This window comes from Curcuma longa, chromosome 4 (genome assembly GCF_044706935.1).
Source record: "Curcuma longa cultivar G26 ecotype Majalengka, Jawa Barat chromosome 4, ITB_CL_G26_1.1, whole genome shotgun sequence".
NCBI classification, from domain to species: domain Eukaryota; kingdom Viridiplantae; phylum Streptophyta; class Magnoliopsida; order Zingiberales; family Zingiberaceae; genus Curcuma; species Curcuma longa.
In genome coordinates, this window is record NC_133864.1 from 9,352,031 (window position 1) to 9,367,230 (window position 15,200).

General features: G+C 41.1%; 2 protein-coding genes and 1 long non-coding RNA gene across 3 annotated transcripts; 2 read left to right on the plus strand and 1 right to left on the minus strand.

Moving 5' to 3' along the window:
- Window positions 1-59: 59 nt before the first annotated feature.
- Window positions 60-3,589, minus strand: LOC141828494 (uncharacterized). Its single transcript, XR_012601768.1, has 3 exons — window positions 3,308-3,589; window positions 3,180-3,220; window positions 60-969 (listed from the first exon to the last, which is right to left on the minus strand). It is a non-coding gene; the product is annotated as an uncharacterized LOC141828494 (long non-coding RNA).
- A 1,499-nt stretch (window positions 3,590-5,088) lies between these two features.
- Window positions 5,089-7,495, plus strand: LOC141826649 (putative protein phosphatase 2C 23). The gene is made up of 4 exons (XM_074713915.1): window positions 5,089-6,603; window positions 6,682-6,795; window positions 6,874-7,138; window positions 7,228-7,495. The coding sequence occupies exons 1-4, from the start codon at window positions 5,089-5,091 to the stop codon at window positions 7,341-7,343; spliced, it is 2,010 nt and encodes a 669-aa protein (XP_074570016.1). The 3' UTR covers window positions 7,344-7,495.
- Window positions 7,496-11,135: 3,640 nt separating this feature from the next.
- On the plus strand, window positions 11,136-13,917 carry LOC141826730 (soluble inorganic pyrophosphatase-like). The gene is made up of 8 exons (XM_074714020.1): window positions 11,136-11,244; window positions 11,339-11,367; window positions 12,653-12,718; window positions 12,865-12,972; window positions 13,145-13,210; window positions 13,303-13,423; window positions 13,506-13,587; window positions 13,875-13,917. The coding sequence occupies exons 1-8, from the start codon at window positions 11,136-11,138 to the stop codon at window positions 13,915-13,917; spliced, it is 624 nt and encodes a 207-aa protein (XP_074570121.1).
- Window positions 13,918-15,200: the final 1,283 nt, after the last annotated feature.

The following is a 15,200-nucleotide window of genomic DNA, read 5'->3' on the forward strand; positions in this document are numbered from 1 at the left end:
TCTTGACAATCTTGGCAATGTTGGTGTGACAATCTCCTATGCTACAATCATAACTCTTTTCGCGTGATAAAAAACATTTAGTAGAAGAATAGTAACACAAGGAAGATTAATAGTAAAAACATTATCCTTCCTATGCCCTACTAAAATTGTCATATCTAACTTATTATATACTTTACCAAACACTTAGTTGAGTAGAACTCAACTTTATACCTACTATCACATAATTGTCTCACTCAAAAGGTTAAATTTCATACCCTTATAAAACTTTGTTAACTAACAAAAGTTAAATTTTATCAAACACAATTACCTTAAGCTCACTTGTTATTCTGAAAAGACCCATTCTTATCTTTGTACTAAGAGTGATGAATTTGCCAACATCCTTGATCATGTGTCTTGAGCACCAACTATCCAACATTCATTCATCCAAGTGCCCATCCCTCGCTTGTGCCTATCAAACATGAAACACTAAATCTGTTGGTACCTAAAATGCATTGGGTCCAGTGGAGTTAAGCAAATATTGAGTGGGTACCCAAGCTTTTATTACCCTAAACTTAGGCACAGCCCTAGTGGTGATTTTTGGCATAAAGGAGGCGTTTCTACAAATGAGAGAAACATAGGAGACCTCCTTTTTCTTTTGCTTGTAGTCAATGCTTGCCTTGCCATAGATAGTTCGTTGGTCTACATAAACCAGATGATACACAGGAAGAACATGGGCTGATCTTGAACACTACTGAAATTGGCACGCAGAAGCAGAAACTGGATGCTGCAGGAAATGGCATGTTGAAGCAGGTGGCCACTGCACTACCCACTTTGGACCGGACACAAACATCACGATATCATGATGGATTTCAGCCTCAAGGGAAGCTAAAGGGAGCAGCAATTGAGATACCTGCTGGCAGAAGCCGAAAACAGCAGGCTGGCAGTGTTACTGGCACGACAAAATTGGCAAACTATCTGGGTATCCACAAACTGCAAAGATCAGGAAATCAAGTCATCAAACTGGATGACTATAGCTGTCTCAGACATCATAAGGATCGACGCATGGAGCATCAGAGGCTTATTAAAGGCCTCAAACAAAAAGGGGTAAAAAGCCTCTTTCGGAGTCACAAACTAGATGTCTTAGGAGTATTTGAAACTAAGCTTTCGACTGAAGCATTTCAAAAATTGAGCAGGAGGTTCACACATCTTCAGTTAGAGCAAAACAGCAATCAAGAGGGAAGAAGCAGAATTCTTTTGGTGTGGAATGAGCAGAAAGTGAACCTGGTGATACAGGAATCGAATGAGCAATTTGTTCATTGCATGATGAGCTGTAAAGAATCTCATTTTCTTATTACAGTTACATTTGTGTATGGAAAGCTATCTATTGTTGGTAGAAGGTCATTGAAGGAGAATTTTGCAACGGATTGGTGCAGATATGGAATTACACTGGTTGCTTATAGGTGATTTCAACTCCCCTCTATCAGCAAAAGACAAAAATGGTGGACAATCAGTTACTCACTACAGTGTTTTAGATTTTCAGGATTTTGTGACATCTGCTAGTTTGGAGGATCTGACTTATACAGGATGTCAGTACACATGGACAAATGGGAATCCAACAAATATTTGATCTATACTAAACTAACTAATTCTAGAGTAAAGAAGGGACAATTTGTATCTTGTAACTAATTCTCAAAAAACTGAAGGAAGAAAATTATAACTAGTGGGTAACTAAAATTAGTCCCCTTTATGAGATTGTATATACCTTTGCATGATTTGCTTTCCTATGACAACCTTCAAAATTTTTAAATATTTTAAAACATTTATATCTTAGTGTCGAATATATAACTTAATTGTTTTACATCTAATTTTTTGATTATAAGTGGGGAAAAAATCACACACTATATCAATGGTCATGTTGACCTAGATTGGGATTTGAATTGACCAATTCCAATCAAGTGAGTCAAGGTCAAGACCACCCTAGTCACCTACAAAACCTCACCCTTCTCTCCTGTTGTAAGCCCTTGCTCTCCTCCATCATCCCCACCCTCAATAACATTGATTGTGTTTGTTGTATCAGTAGTAGAGGTGTGGTGTTGTCTAGTTGCCCCACCACCACTACACCAACCACCTCTAGTCTCATGGTCATCCATGGCCACCGTGGCAATTATGTTCACCACCAAACCGCTGCAGGATTGAGATCATGTGCACCACTAATAGCACCTATTTCGTGCAGTGCTACAGATTCTATGGTTGCAAGAGTGAGATATAGATCCTACTCAAGTATATGGATGGCAGATTCCTCAAGTGTTTTGTCCCTCTGCCACTAGTACCAACTCGCCTCTAAGGAATAGTATTTCTATTGATTCCTTCGTGCGCATAAAATCACAATAAAGAAATAACTTAAGATAATCTGTAGCCAATCCTGCCATATTTAAGTTAAGCTGAAAAGGAGGCAAGAATGAACAATCCAACAGAAGTGCTCAATCCTCAAAAAAAGCATACCAAAATAGTTGAGAGTCACACACGAAATAATCCACATTGATGGCCTCCAAATGTAAAATACAAGTGATTCTCAACTAGATCATTTCCAATCATATTATTCCATCCAGAATAAATACTGAATTTCAACTCTGAATATATAACAAAAACACGTGTAGGAACTACAACTATCAAATAAGAGATAAAGGAACAAAATCCAAACCTGTCCAGCTATAGAGCAAAGGAGAGGAGAAAGTCAACTACAACACACTGAGAAAGATATAATTAGGAGAAGAGAAATAGAGGATGGGAGGAAGGTGGACTATCAACAAGAGAGAGGAAGAAGTTGCTGTGACGAGAGGTAAGGAGAAAAGGAAGGAGATGATAACTCTCAAGGAAGATGATTGGGAAGAGAACTTCCTGGAAGCCACACGGCGGTGATTTTCTGCATTCTGTTGCCGGTGGCTGGCTCTGTCCACCACTTCGCCTGAACTACAGAGCTTCATTGATACCTAGTTGTAGTGTGGGATTTAGAGTCTTCTCCATCACACGTGATTGAACTAACAACAATCAAACGAAAATCAAAAGTGATAGACAACATTGAGAGATTGGAAAATTTCTGAAGGTTGCGAATAGATTTGCAAATTCTTACAAACATCGTGAATGCATTTATTAATTAAACCTATCAAAACACTGATAAACAAGATCGAGAGAAAAATAACCTCTGCTGCCACTTGATTTCCTCCCTCTGATCGCTGCGTGCCTGCAAGAGATGGAAGAAAAACCAACCAATACTTCCATAAAGGAGGAAGGTTGCGGTAAGGAAGAGAAGGCAGATGACAAATCGTACCATAGGGATTGGCGGATTCAAGATCTGAACCGGAAGGAACCCTTGGTAACCTCTCGGCCGCTCGTTTCTGGCGGATCTCTTCCTACTGGAATATGGATTAGGGATCTGCTGGAGATCTGGGAGAGAGGAACAACGAGAAAGAAGGGAGACAAAGGAAGGGACGAAATCACCGCCCTCCGACGTCGGGAAATGAGCATCCATCGCGAGGCGAGCGGCGGTCGACGTGGGAGAAGGCAAAGGAGGTTAGCTTTCGAACGAGCCGATCGAACACGTCAGCTCGCGCTTTCCCTTTGGCGAAATATCCCGAGCCGGCCCTTGCTTTCCTCCAGTCTTTGTGATAATGTCATTTCCTATGTTAACACATAATAAAATCATAATATGTAGTGATCTCCATGCAAAGTTAATTAGTATGATTAGAGGGTTGGACTGGACTCTCCAGAGATTGAGTCCATGAGACTGACTAAGATTTATCATTTTTTTAGTATGATTAGAGACATTCAATATATAACTACATTTAAGCTTTGGAAATGTTTTCACATCACGTGATCATATATAATAAATTTGAACAAATTTAAATAATTTTAGTTTATATTATGATCATATTTTAAATATATATATCATGAAGAAGAAGACGAAACACTCAACTCCACTTCTATACTCCTCTCCACTCGACTCCACTAGTCAAAAGTTTCATAAGGTGTAACACACTCGCATCACATCCGGCATCCCACTCCCCCACCCAGATACCTGTCCAGCCTCAGACCAAACCACTCGTACCCCCTTTCTTTTTTAAATGAAATCGAATGGAATTCAAATGGACGCCAGGTATACTTTCCCTTCCACCACCGTCCCCATCACTAATCCATGCGCCGTAATTTATAATTTATCCACTCCTACTTTTAAATCAAAATCGAATAAATTAATTTCTTTAATTATTAAAATCAAATTGATATAATTAACCATTTTTTTATTTACGGATGACGATAAGATAACTCTATTGTTATTGGATAATCGTTATTCGATTTAGATATAGTAGTCAATGGATTAGATTCGGTTTAATCGATTTAATCGAATTTTAAATTTTAAAAGCAAGATTGAATCGAATAGATTATTTTGATTTAACTAAGATTTTAACCTCTACCTCTCGATTCAATCGAGCTTGTCGGGTTAACAATTACTGCACTTAACTCGCCACCCGAAAATATTAATGATCTGCGCTTTCTGACGTCCATATTTATTATTTTTATTTTAAAAAATTAAAATATTTTTCTTAAAAATAATAATAAAATATAATGAATAAATAGCCTGAGGATGGCGAAGTCTGTAAGTCCTTGTCGCTGCTGTTGGAGCATGGTAAAATTAATTTTTATATTGTGAGAGGTAGATTTCATTTGCGCGACGTGTCAGAAGATCATTAGTTGCCTGCGACTGCGACAGATCTTCGTCCATTTCGGGGGAAGCAAACCGTCGTTGACATCCTGCCGTTGACTGCCCTACCGATGCTTTTATTTCCTAACCCGAGACTTTGGTTGCGGAACCAGCACTCTTGGTCAACTCCTCGACGAGATTTTCTCCAAAGATTTCGACTGCCCCACCACCAGCACCACCACCATCACCACCACCACCACCAGATGCAATTAAGTCAACTCTCCTCCTCTCTTTCTCTCGCCCTCTCTCGATCACGCACACCACCTAATCCTTTTTCTTTCTGGCTCACTCACCATCCACTACCCGCCTTTTACCTTCTCCGCCTCCGGCGCTCCTCGTTTCGGTTTTGCGAGATGGGAAACTGGTGCGCGAGGTTGACCAGTTGCTCCTGTTGCGGCGGCGGCCGCCGCCGGCGTCTACGCCACGTGGCAGATACCTCCGACTTCTACGATGAGTATTTTGGTCACTCGTTCTGCTACGTTCGTCCTGACTCGGCTTGCGGCGGCGGCGGCGGCGGCGGCTTCTCCTCTTCCGCCGCTGCCGCCCCTGCAGCGGCATCATCCAAGGTTCACCATTCGGAAGAGACGACCACCTTCCGTACTATATCTGGCGCGTCCTTGAGCGCAAACCCGTCCACGCAGCTCTCCACCGCAGCCCTCCTGGTGGACACTGCCGGCGACTGCGGCGCCCCGGCCTCTGCCGCCTTCGAGAGCTCCACGTCCTTCTCCGCTTTCGCGCTCCAGCCGTTTCCCCGCTTCTCCGGGCCTCTCTCCGGCCCTATCGCCGGCGCTGCGGATAGAGGGTTTATGTCCGGTCCCATCGAGCGCGGGTTCATGTCCGGGCCGCTTGATCACCGCGCCGCTCTCTTCTCCGGCCCCGTCGAAAATCCCCCTTCCATCCCCGGTCAGCTCTGCCGCAGTATCTCCCACAGCTTCTCCCGGCCCCGCCGCCTCGCAGCCGCTACCTCTCTTCTCCGCGGCCTCACCAAAGCCATCTCCCGCACCATATCCGCCACCGTTCCAGCGGAAAGATCCATCAAGCCGCCCAAAGTTCCCGCCTTGGTGGCTGAGGGAGGCTCTAGAAATCTCGTCCACAGAGGCGACCGGGACGGCAAGGAGGGCGTTTCAATTCCATTGTCAGATCCGCCGGATTCACGGGCAGGCAACCTGGAGTGGGCGCAGGGCAAAGCGGGGGAGGACCGAATCCATGTCGTCGTCTCGGAGGAGCACGGTTGGCTCTTCGTAGGCATCTACGACGGCTTCAACGGCCCCGACGCGACCGATTACCTCCTTTCAAATCTCTATTTCGCCGTGCACCGAGAGCTCAAGGGGCTGCTGTGGGACGACAAAGAAGGCACTTTTTCCCAGCTCCTCTCCAAACCGCTCGCCGCCGTCCCTGTTTACCCCGCGGAATTCGGATGCTGCAAAGCGGGAGAGCAGAGCGACACTTGCGAGTGGCAAAGAGAGAACTACAATTCGAGCTCTGATGGCCGGCGCAAGGATCGGGAGGTCAACCATTCTCAAGTGCTCAAGGCTCTGTCTCGTGCTTTGAAGAAGACGGAGGAAAACTACTTAGACGTCGCCGACAAGATGATCTCCGAGAACCCTGAGCTCGCGCTGATGGGATCGTGCGTTCTGGTGATGCTGCTAAAGGGGGAGGACGTCTACCTGATGAACGTCGGGGACAGCCGCGCGATTTTGGCACAAAAGACGGATTCTGATTTCTGGACTGCGATGTCGCCGGCGAAGCCAAAGCTGGATCTTCACAAGATCAACGAAGATATCGCAAGCGATGTGGAAGTATTTTACGGGTACCCAAATTTATCAGCCAAGCAACTGACCGTGGAACACAGCACTTGTATCGAAGAGGTAGTCGATCATCTGATTCTTCTTCATGTCAAGAAACTCGACTTTCTTTTTCTCAAACATCGCTATTTCACCTCCCAGGAAGTTCATAGGATCAAGAATGAACACCCTGACGATTCCTCGGCGATCGCAAACGATCGCGTGAAAGGATCATTGAAGGTTACACGGGCCTTCGGCTCCGGCTTCCTGAAACAGGTAATTAACGCTTCAATCCTCCCAAAATTCTCTGCAGCCATGAGCTTCAAATGTTCTAAGAGATTTCCTTCTCTGCAGCCCAAGTGGAACAATGCACTGCTCGAGATGTTCAGAGTCGACTACGTTGGATCCTCTCCATACATCACTTGCAATCCATTTCTATGCCACCATAAGCTCGGTCCCAAGGACAAGTTCTTGATACTATCCTCTGATGGACTCTACCAGTATTTTACTAACGAAGAAGCAGTTGCTCAACTCGAAATGTTCATTGCCACAACACCTGAAGGGGATCCTGCTCAGCACCTGGTTGAAGAAGTACTTTTTCGTGCCGCAAAGAAAGCAGGTAGATAGCTTAATTCCTGATACGCGAACCATAACTGTTTTGACTGGGAAATGCTGTGGAACCAGACCTAAGTTCGTGTTCTTTTGCAGGGATGGATTTCCATGAATTGCTTGAGATTCCACAAGGCGACCGACGACAATACCACGATGATATTTCCGTCATTGTGATCTCTTTGGAAGGGCAAATATGGAGATCTTGTGCGTAAATAAAGGTGCAGCTGAGAACGTAAATTATAGAGAACCACAGAGAGAGCTAACAGCTTCTCTGTTTTTTTTCCAAGTAGCCATTGTTGCATTCCAGAGGAAGCTTTGGAGGAGAAGACTCGGTGTTTATGTATAGTCCAGTTCAACTTCTGTGATTATAGGAATATCCCTGCGCACCCGTCCGCGATAAATCACGGCCGGAGACCGGCCGCGGTCGACGCGCCCGGCGCCGGCGCGTCGACCGCGGCCGGTCTCCGGCCGTGATTCGGCCGGAATCCGGCCGCGATTCGGCTGGATTCCGGCCGATTTCGGCCGGAATCGGCCAACAGCGTCTCTGTCGCGTTTCTGGCCGGATTTCGGCCGGATTCCGGCCACAATCCGGCCGGAATCCGATGCCAATGTGTGCGCCGTCGAGTTGCGCTTCCAACGAGTCCAAAATTGCGGCCAACGGTGATCGGACGGCGACGAACGGCGACGATGAACGAAGGAAGGTCGGCTGTCGCGCACGGCGTCGCGCGGCGTTTGTCGCGCGGCAGAGAATTTCTCTATATCTATATATATATATATATATATATATATATACAAATATTGAATCAAATCGATTCGCTTGGTAAATGAAAATTGAAATTTTCCACTATAATTCCATTATTTTTTTAGGTCATCTCTCTCTCTCTTCTCTATGGGATGGCAAGGGCCGATCGTGTGGGGCCGTTAGGTTGGCGGATTCCAACCTTTTGCAGCACAAGCTAAGAAGTAAGAACCCTAGAGGCTACAACACAGCATTTGGTATCATGGTTTAGTCAGGAGGACAAGAGATGTACAAAGGGCATATGATCTATGATCACTTGAAAGGTTTCAATTCGAGAAAGCCATCGGCGAATATTGTAGCGAAGAGAGCTACTTGCAGCCGAGCTATGTTCTCACCTTATGGATGCTAGTGCATAGAACCCTCTCTAAGAGAGAGAGGTGGGACTATCTCAACGATAGGAGATGCACCTTTTGTGGAAGTACGAATGGCAATTTTCTTTGAACCCGATCGAGGATCCAATATGCCACCTGAATGAGGAGGATATGAAAGTATTTTTTAGACTCGATTAAATAATTAGTGTTATGGGTTAGTACGCCTAGGTTAAAAAAGTCAAGATTTAGTTCAATTGGCGACATGACAAAGGCAAGGTCTGATCTTTTGGTTGACTGGCTCAGATTGGTGTCCAATCCTACAATTAGCTTGGCTCGAGGCTCTACTACACTCAAAGCCCGAACTGTAACGACCCGACCCCTCGGCCCCTTGGGCGGCCCAACTAGCGGCCCAATTGGCGGCCCAATCGGCAGTCCCTTGGGCGGCCCAACTAGCGGCCCAACTGGCGACCCCTTATGTCGTCCATCGACGACTCTCGGCCGAATCGTTACTTGGCTACCAGGATTCATAAACTCTAGTACTTATCCTGGAGGTCTAGAGTTCGAATCCTGGGGGAGGCAAAAATCCACTGGCCAGGGGTGGAAAGTCCTAGTGAGTAACGATTCGGCCGAGAGTCGTCGATGGACGACATAAGGGGTCGCCAGTTGGGCCGCTAGTTGGGCCGCCCAAGGGGCCGAGGGGCCGGGTCGTTACAATAAAAAGGCGCCTTTTTATTGTAACGACCCGGCCCCTCGGCCCCTTGGGCGGCCCAACTGGCGGCCCAATCGACGGTCCCTTGGGCGGCCCAACTAGCGGCCCCCTTGGCGACCCCTATGTCGTCAATCGACGACCCTCGGCCGTGTCGTTACTCACTAGGTCTTTCCACCCCTGGCCAGTGGATTTTTGCCTCCCCCAGGATTCGAACTCTAGACCTCCAGGATAAGTACTAGAGTTTATGTGCTCACTTGGCTACCAGGATTCATAAACTCTAGTACTTATCCTGGAGGTCTAGAGTTCGAATCCTGGGGGAGGCAAAAATCCACTGGCCAGGGGTGGAAAGTCCTAGTGAGTAACGACACGGCCGAGGGTCGTCGATTGACGACATAGGGGTCGCCAAGGGGGCCGCTAGTTGGGCCGCCCAAGGGACCGCCGATTGGGCCGCTAGTTGGGCCGCCCAAGGGGTCGAGGGGCCGGGTCGTTACACGAACTCTCCTCTTAGTGGCCATCTAAGTTTGCCTCTCTGACTTTGTAACCGCCCGAGCTCTCCTTTCTGACTTAGCAACCGCTTGAGCTCTCCTCTCAGCACCACTAAATTTTCTTCTTATCAAAAAATTTCTAGAGGTGAAAACCCCTCTTATAATCTATTTTTACAATAATAATGCAACAAGAAACAAGGATGCAAATGCAAATGAAAACAAAAATAATTTTATCATGAAACTTTTACTTTGAGTGCTTCTTTGTCACTTTAGATTTTTGTTTATGTTGTAACAACTACGAAATGATAACTATTATAATGTACCCGACAGACTCAAGATTTAAATGTGAAATAACAATCTTAAATAGTATAGAACAATACTGAAGAACATTTGGTTAAATATATAGAATAAAATAGTGAACTAAAATACTCTTTTGATTAAAAATAAATATGAGACGTACTTTTGATGATTTAGAAAAAACATATCATCTTGATTTTTACCCATTTTTTTAATCAAGTTAAATTGCTATATTTGAACACATTTATAGTAGTTACTCCTAATTGCTCTAATAATATTAGAATAAAATTATTTTTTTGTCAAAAATATATATTAGGCATCTTTGTTTATTTTTAAAAAATAAAAGATGTTTTTAAAAATAGTTTTATTAATTTGGAACGTTCTTTTAAACTTTTTAAAATAAAGAATGTATTTTTAATAATTTTATTAATTCGCGACGCTCATCTTTATTTTTGCCCAACATTTTTGTATATATAATTTACATCGGATCCAAAAGGAACTTGAACTAGGAAGTTCGATGGCCACCGGTGAGATTACCTCCCTTAGATCTTCGAGAAGCCACACGAGGACGCGCGGCTTTCCGCCCTCACTCGTCGATCCGAAGTGGTGGAGGAGAAGCAGGGATCCGCCCTATAAATACGCCCCTGGATTCCCGTCTTCTCCTGGCATTCGTCTCTTCCGATACCGCGACTACTTCTCTCTCTGAATCCGAGCTACCTTCCCTTCGTCGAGGTAAAACCATCGCCCTCCGCGCCATGCTTAGTTGCATTGTCCATATCTCAGTTTGCGAGCGTGATCTCGGTGTGTAACATGATATCCCCAATTTTGACCGATGTTAGTATCGGCAGATGTGACAAAGGCGATAATGTGCAATGATGTTTCGACTTAGGTTGATCCTTCTTTTTCCTGATGTTGATTCGAATCAGTTTCTCAAATTGAAATTATTGAACTACTCATTATATCAGTCTCCTGTAGTAATGCTGGCGAACTTGATGAAGGATTCGTTTTCATGAGGTCTTGTTAAGCGCGAATAAAAGAGTAGAGTGTTTTAATGTGAGTAAACTTCGATTGACACAAGGTATTGAGAGTTTTAAAGCAGTTCCTAATGGCAAGAAAGGAAACTACGGCTGGCAAGTTGAATAAAGTAACACTACGATTATGAAACCTTAGAAATGGAATACTAACATCGTTTTGCTACTTGCTAGTTGGCTATATTTGTCTAGTATTTTTTTTTTTTTTTTTTGGATTGTATACAAGTTCAATTGTTAGTCAACTTCCATAATAGGGGAACAAAATGTCATCTTATTGGATTTGCAGCATTCTTTGCTATCAGCTTTCATGCTGCTAAAGTTTCATCAACTCTTACAATGTTTCCAAATGCTACTTGCTATGTATGTAGAAATATGAGTGGACAAGAGGAAAAAGTTGCAACTCCAAAGCTGAATGAAAGGATATTGTCGTCGTTGTCCAAGCGAACAGTGGCTGCCCATCCTTGGCATGATCTTGAAATAGGTTGTGACCTAAAACAAAAGTAGTGTTACCACTACAATTTACGTCCAATTTGATTTGTATCAGTAACTCTTGCTGACCATTAATTTGTCTCCAGGTAAAGAGGCCCCTGCCGTGTTCAACGTGGTAAGTATTCTTTATTCCTTTGAACTGATAACATGTACAAAATCATGTAGCAGAAACGAAAGATGTATTTTATGCAAGAAATGCAAACTAATGTGAAGTATAGTATGTTTTATAAGAACTTTGAGTTTTTGTCACTTGAACTTGGCTCTCAATGTGAATGCTCAATCAACAAACAGGAATGTCTGATGACACTCTGTTCCATTTTGAGGACAAAACTCACCATTAATAAAATTAATAAGTTGAAAGCACATCCATGGTAACCAACTTTGCTTGGTATTTGACTTTGATTCACTAGATTCAGGCAAATTAGTCTCTTCTTCAAACCCTTCTTATCCTCCAACCTTTAAGAGCTTGCAACAATTCTATTACAGAAACCTAAAATACTTGATTTCCATCTACTTCTTTGCCTTTGCAAATATTTGTAACCGATTTCATTTTTTTAAAATATGTTTCAATTATTATATGTAGGTCATATCACTAATGGGATTAGGTTGTACATTTTTTTGTGTTAAAAGATAAATAGTCTTCTGACAGTTCAGCAATAACTCCATGTACAATGATAATGACTCATAACGTGTTAATGCTACTCGAGGATTACATTAGCAGCATTGGTTTAGGCAAGTGAAAAAATGAGTTAAACAACTTTGTTTCATGTAGGCAGTTTAGGCAAGTGAAAAAAATGACCCTTAAGCATTTTGTTTCATGTAGGCTAATGTTTAGATGAAAAGAATTCCTCTTAACTATGTTAGTTACCATTTTGTTTTTCTTTTACTTTTTTGACATTTTGTTCTTGGCTGTAATATTAGAGGAATGATTTCCAGAAGTGAAAATGCCAAAAGTTCAACAATTTGCTAGATATATGGCATTCTCATTTTCTCAGAGACAATATAGTAAAGAACTTTTTCTGAGGAGTTCAAGTTTATTTTCTAGTGTGCTCATTAAAAAGAACCATAGGTGAATTGTGGTTAATCTAATTGTCAAAGATAAGTTAGTGTTATGTTAGCTGGCATACTGGTTCCACTCACCGCCTGCGGTTATGTTTTGTCAGGCTGCGTCGCAGTTTTCATTTCTTACCTTCTGTGTGTTATGAAATATGATGTCCTCAGGCGATAGGAGTATCATTGTTCACTTAGTGAACCTTGTAAATAAGTTTCCTTGTGTGCAATAGGCCATAGACAATGAAATACAGCATAATGCTTGTATTGTTAACTGATATTTCTCATATCATTTTAATAATATGTGTATTAATCTGATGGTATTGGATGATATCACTTGTTGTTATTAGGTTGTGGAGATAGCAAAAGGAAGCAAAGTCAAATATGAACTTGACAAACAAACAGGGCTGATCAAGGTTTGTTTATATTCTTCTAAAGTTTGTCAATATGAGCAGTCAGACAGTCAGAGAGATACTGTCCAAGTGTAATTTTCTTTTTAAATACTTCATTACTGTTCTGTTGATTTATCCTGCATTTGATGTATTTCCATTGCTACTGCCAGGTTGATCGTGTCTTGTACTCCTCAGTGGTGTACCCTCATAACTATGGTTTCATTCCTCGTACACTTTGCGAAGACAATGACCCAATGGATGTTTTGGTCCTCATGCAGGTTGAACATTGCATTTCTTTTTGTGTGATTTATTATTGTATCTTGGTTGCGTTAGTTTGTTATTGCTATCTCCACAAACTGTTTTTATTTATCTTCTGTGCTTTGCCGATTACTACTGTTTCATTCATGAGAATGGAGTTTGTTTAATGGATAAGTACTCTTATTTGATTAGGAACCAGTTATTCCTGGATGCTTTTTACGAGCCAAGGCCATTGGCCTTATGCCTATGATTGATCAGGTAAGAAATTGGATTGAAATAAAGCAAGCAGTGCTTTACTGCTTGATGTTTTTTTACTACTTCAATTGTTGCCTGGTTTGCCTCAAATTCAGGGGGAGCAAGATGATAAGATCATTGCAGTTTGTGCTGACGATCCTGAGTACCGTCACATCAACGACCTTAGCGAGTTATCTCCCCATCGTCTTGCAGAGATAAAGAGCTTCTTTGAAGATTGTATCCTTTCAGACCCATCTTTTAATATTTTCACTAAGCCTCTAGCACAAATGTGAATGAAGTCCTTGACAAGCTCTTACAGATAAGAAAAATGAGAATAAAAAGGTCGCAGTCGATAAATTCTTGCCTGCAAGCATGGCTCAGAAAGCCATCCGAACCTCAATGTAAGCTTACTCAAACATCACACATCACCAACCAAAGTTGCACAAGGGCTGCCCTTTTTTTCTTCCTTTCATTCATAAAGAAACCCTAAACATCATAAACCGATAAAGAATACATTTATGAAGATATCATACCCCAAATAACTAAAGCCTTTAATTTCATGAAGTTCATCTAATCTATAGTTTATTTATTTAACTATAATTTGCTTAGATTTTTATGCTGATAATATTCATGCAGCCGATCTTAAATACTTTAAGACTCACGGCTTGTTTTGTTATTGTAATTGTAGGGATCTGTATGTTGAATATCTACATCAAAGCTCGATGCAGTAGACTGGCTGCACAATTTTAATAGTTGCTATATAGAAATATCAGAGGAACAAATGGTTCTTGATTAAAGTTGGCAAGCATTATGGCATCTACTATACCTATTAATTGTCTAAATAAAGTTTGCAAATCCCTTTTTTTCTTGCTTTTGATTAAAGTGATTGTATTGTCTTGAGATACCTCTGGATTTCATTGTTCTTGCTCATTTAATATTGTATCATGTTAGAATCGAACTATCAAGTATTAAGGATAAGATGCCCATCTCCACATTTATTTGTAATCCCCTTCTTTTCTATGTGCAACTTTTATTGTTGGAGATGGATCCAAACTTTTTTTTTATTTGGATGGATAAGAAATTAATTTCTAAAATTATGCTAATTGATGTGACATTGTGTCATTAGTGCATGAGCAGAAGAAAATATACCTGACAGTATTGTGCTTCCCAATTAATTAGTGGGTTTTTTTTTAAATAATATTTGAAAAGGGTCAGCATATCAATATTTTTTTATATTTCAACATAATTTAATAAATAAAATTTAAAATAACTAAAAATTAAGTGTATATATAACTAATATAATAAATACATAAAAAGCAACATGTTAGTACATATAAAATAATTATTGATATAGAATTAAAATTTAGCTATATTTTAAATGAAAGTTTTTAAATGTATTTATTATTAAATTAAAATATTTAAAAAAATTAGTTTTTACATCTCAAATTTAATTATTTAAAATTATAAATAAATATTTTTGATATTTTTAAATAAAATAATAAATTAGTCTGATTTTAAAAAACTAGTCTCAACTGATTAATTATTTTATTAATTTTTTAATAATTTACCTACCTGCATAGTTTGGTTTCCGTAATATCTCAAATGTGTATTTGACTTTTATATTTATCAAAATACGTATTTATTATGTATTATTCCTCATTTATTAGCAGTCGACTACTCATTCGCTAGCATTCAACTGTTACGTAGATAGTTGAGTGTATTAGTCGATTTTTAAATTTGCTATTTAGATTTGTGATTAATAGTTACTAAACTCTCTGTGCTCCCATTATGTGGCAAGACTATTACACATCTTAAAGATCTCAAAGCTATGTCAATTTTAAAAACCCACTACTCTCTATCTAAACTATAAAATCTATGTCTAAGGGCATGTGTTACAATATGGATAATATAACGAGTACAATAAATTTGGTTTGAAGAATTTCTATGGTGCCTAATATCATCAATGAATTTGGTTAAAATTTATTAATGACCTTAGATTATGAATCTTATAATC

Bases quoted from the DNA above. Each gene is read 5' to 3' on its own strand.
- LOC141826649 (XM_074713915.1), top strand. From the start codon at position 5,089: ATGGGAAACTGGTGCGCGAGGTTGACCAGTTGCTCCTGTTGCGGCGGC. The intron at 6,604-6,681 runs GTAGTCGATCAT...TTCACCTCCCAG, and splicing joins ACAGCACTTGTATCGAAGAG to GAAGTTCATAGGATCAAGAA. The intron at 7,139-7,227 runs GTAGATAGCTTA...GTTCTTTTGCAG, and splicing joins TCGTGCCGCAAAGAAAGCAG to GGATGGATTTCCATGAATTG.
- LOC141826730 (XM_074714020.1), top strand. From the start codon at position 11,136: ATGAGTGGACAAGAGGAAAAAGTTGCAACTCCAAAGCTGAATGAAAGG. The intron at 12,973-13,144 runs GTTGAACATTGC...TTATTTGATTAG, and splicing joins ATGTTTTGGTCCTCATGCAG to GAACCAGTTATTCCTGGATG. The intron at 13,424-13,505 runs GTATCCTTTCAG...AAGCTCTTACAG, and splicing joins AAAGAGCTTCTTTGAAGATT to ATAAGAAAAATGAGAATAAA.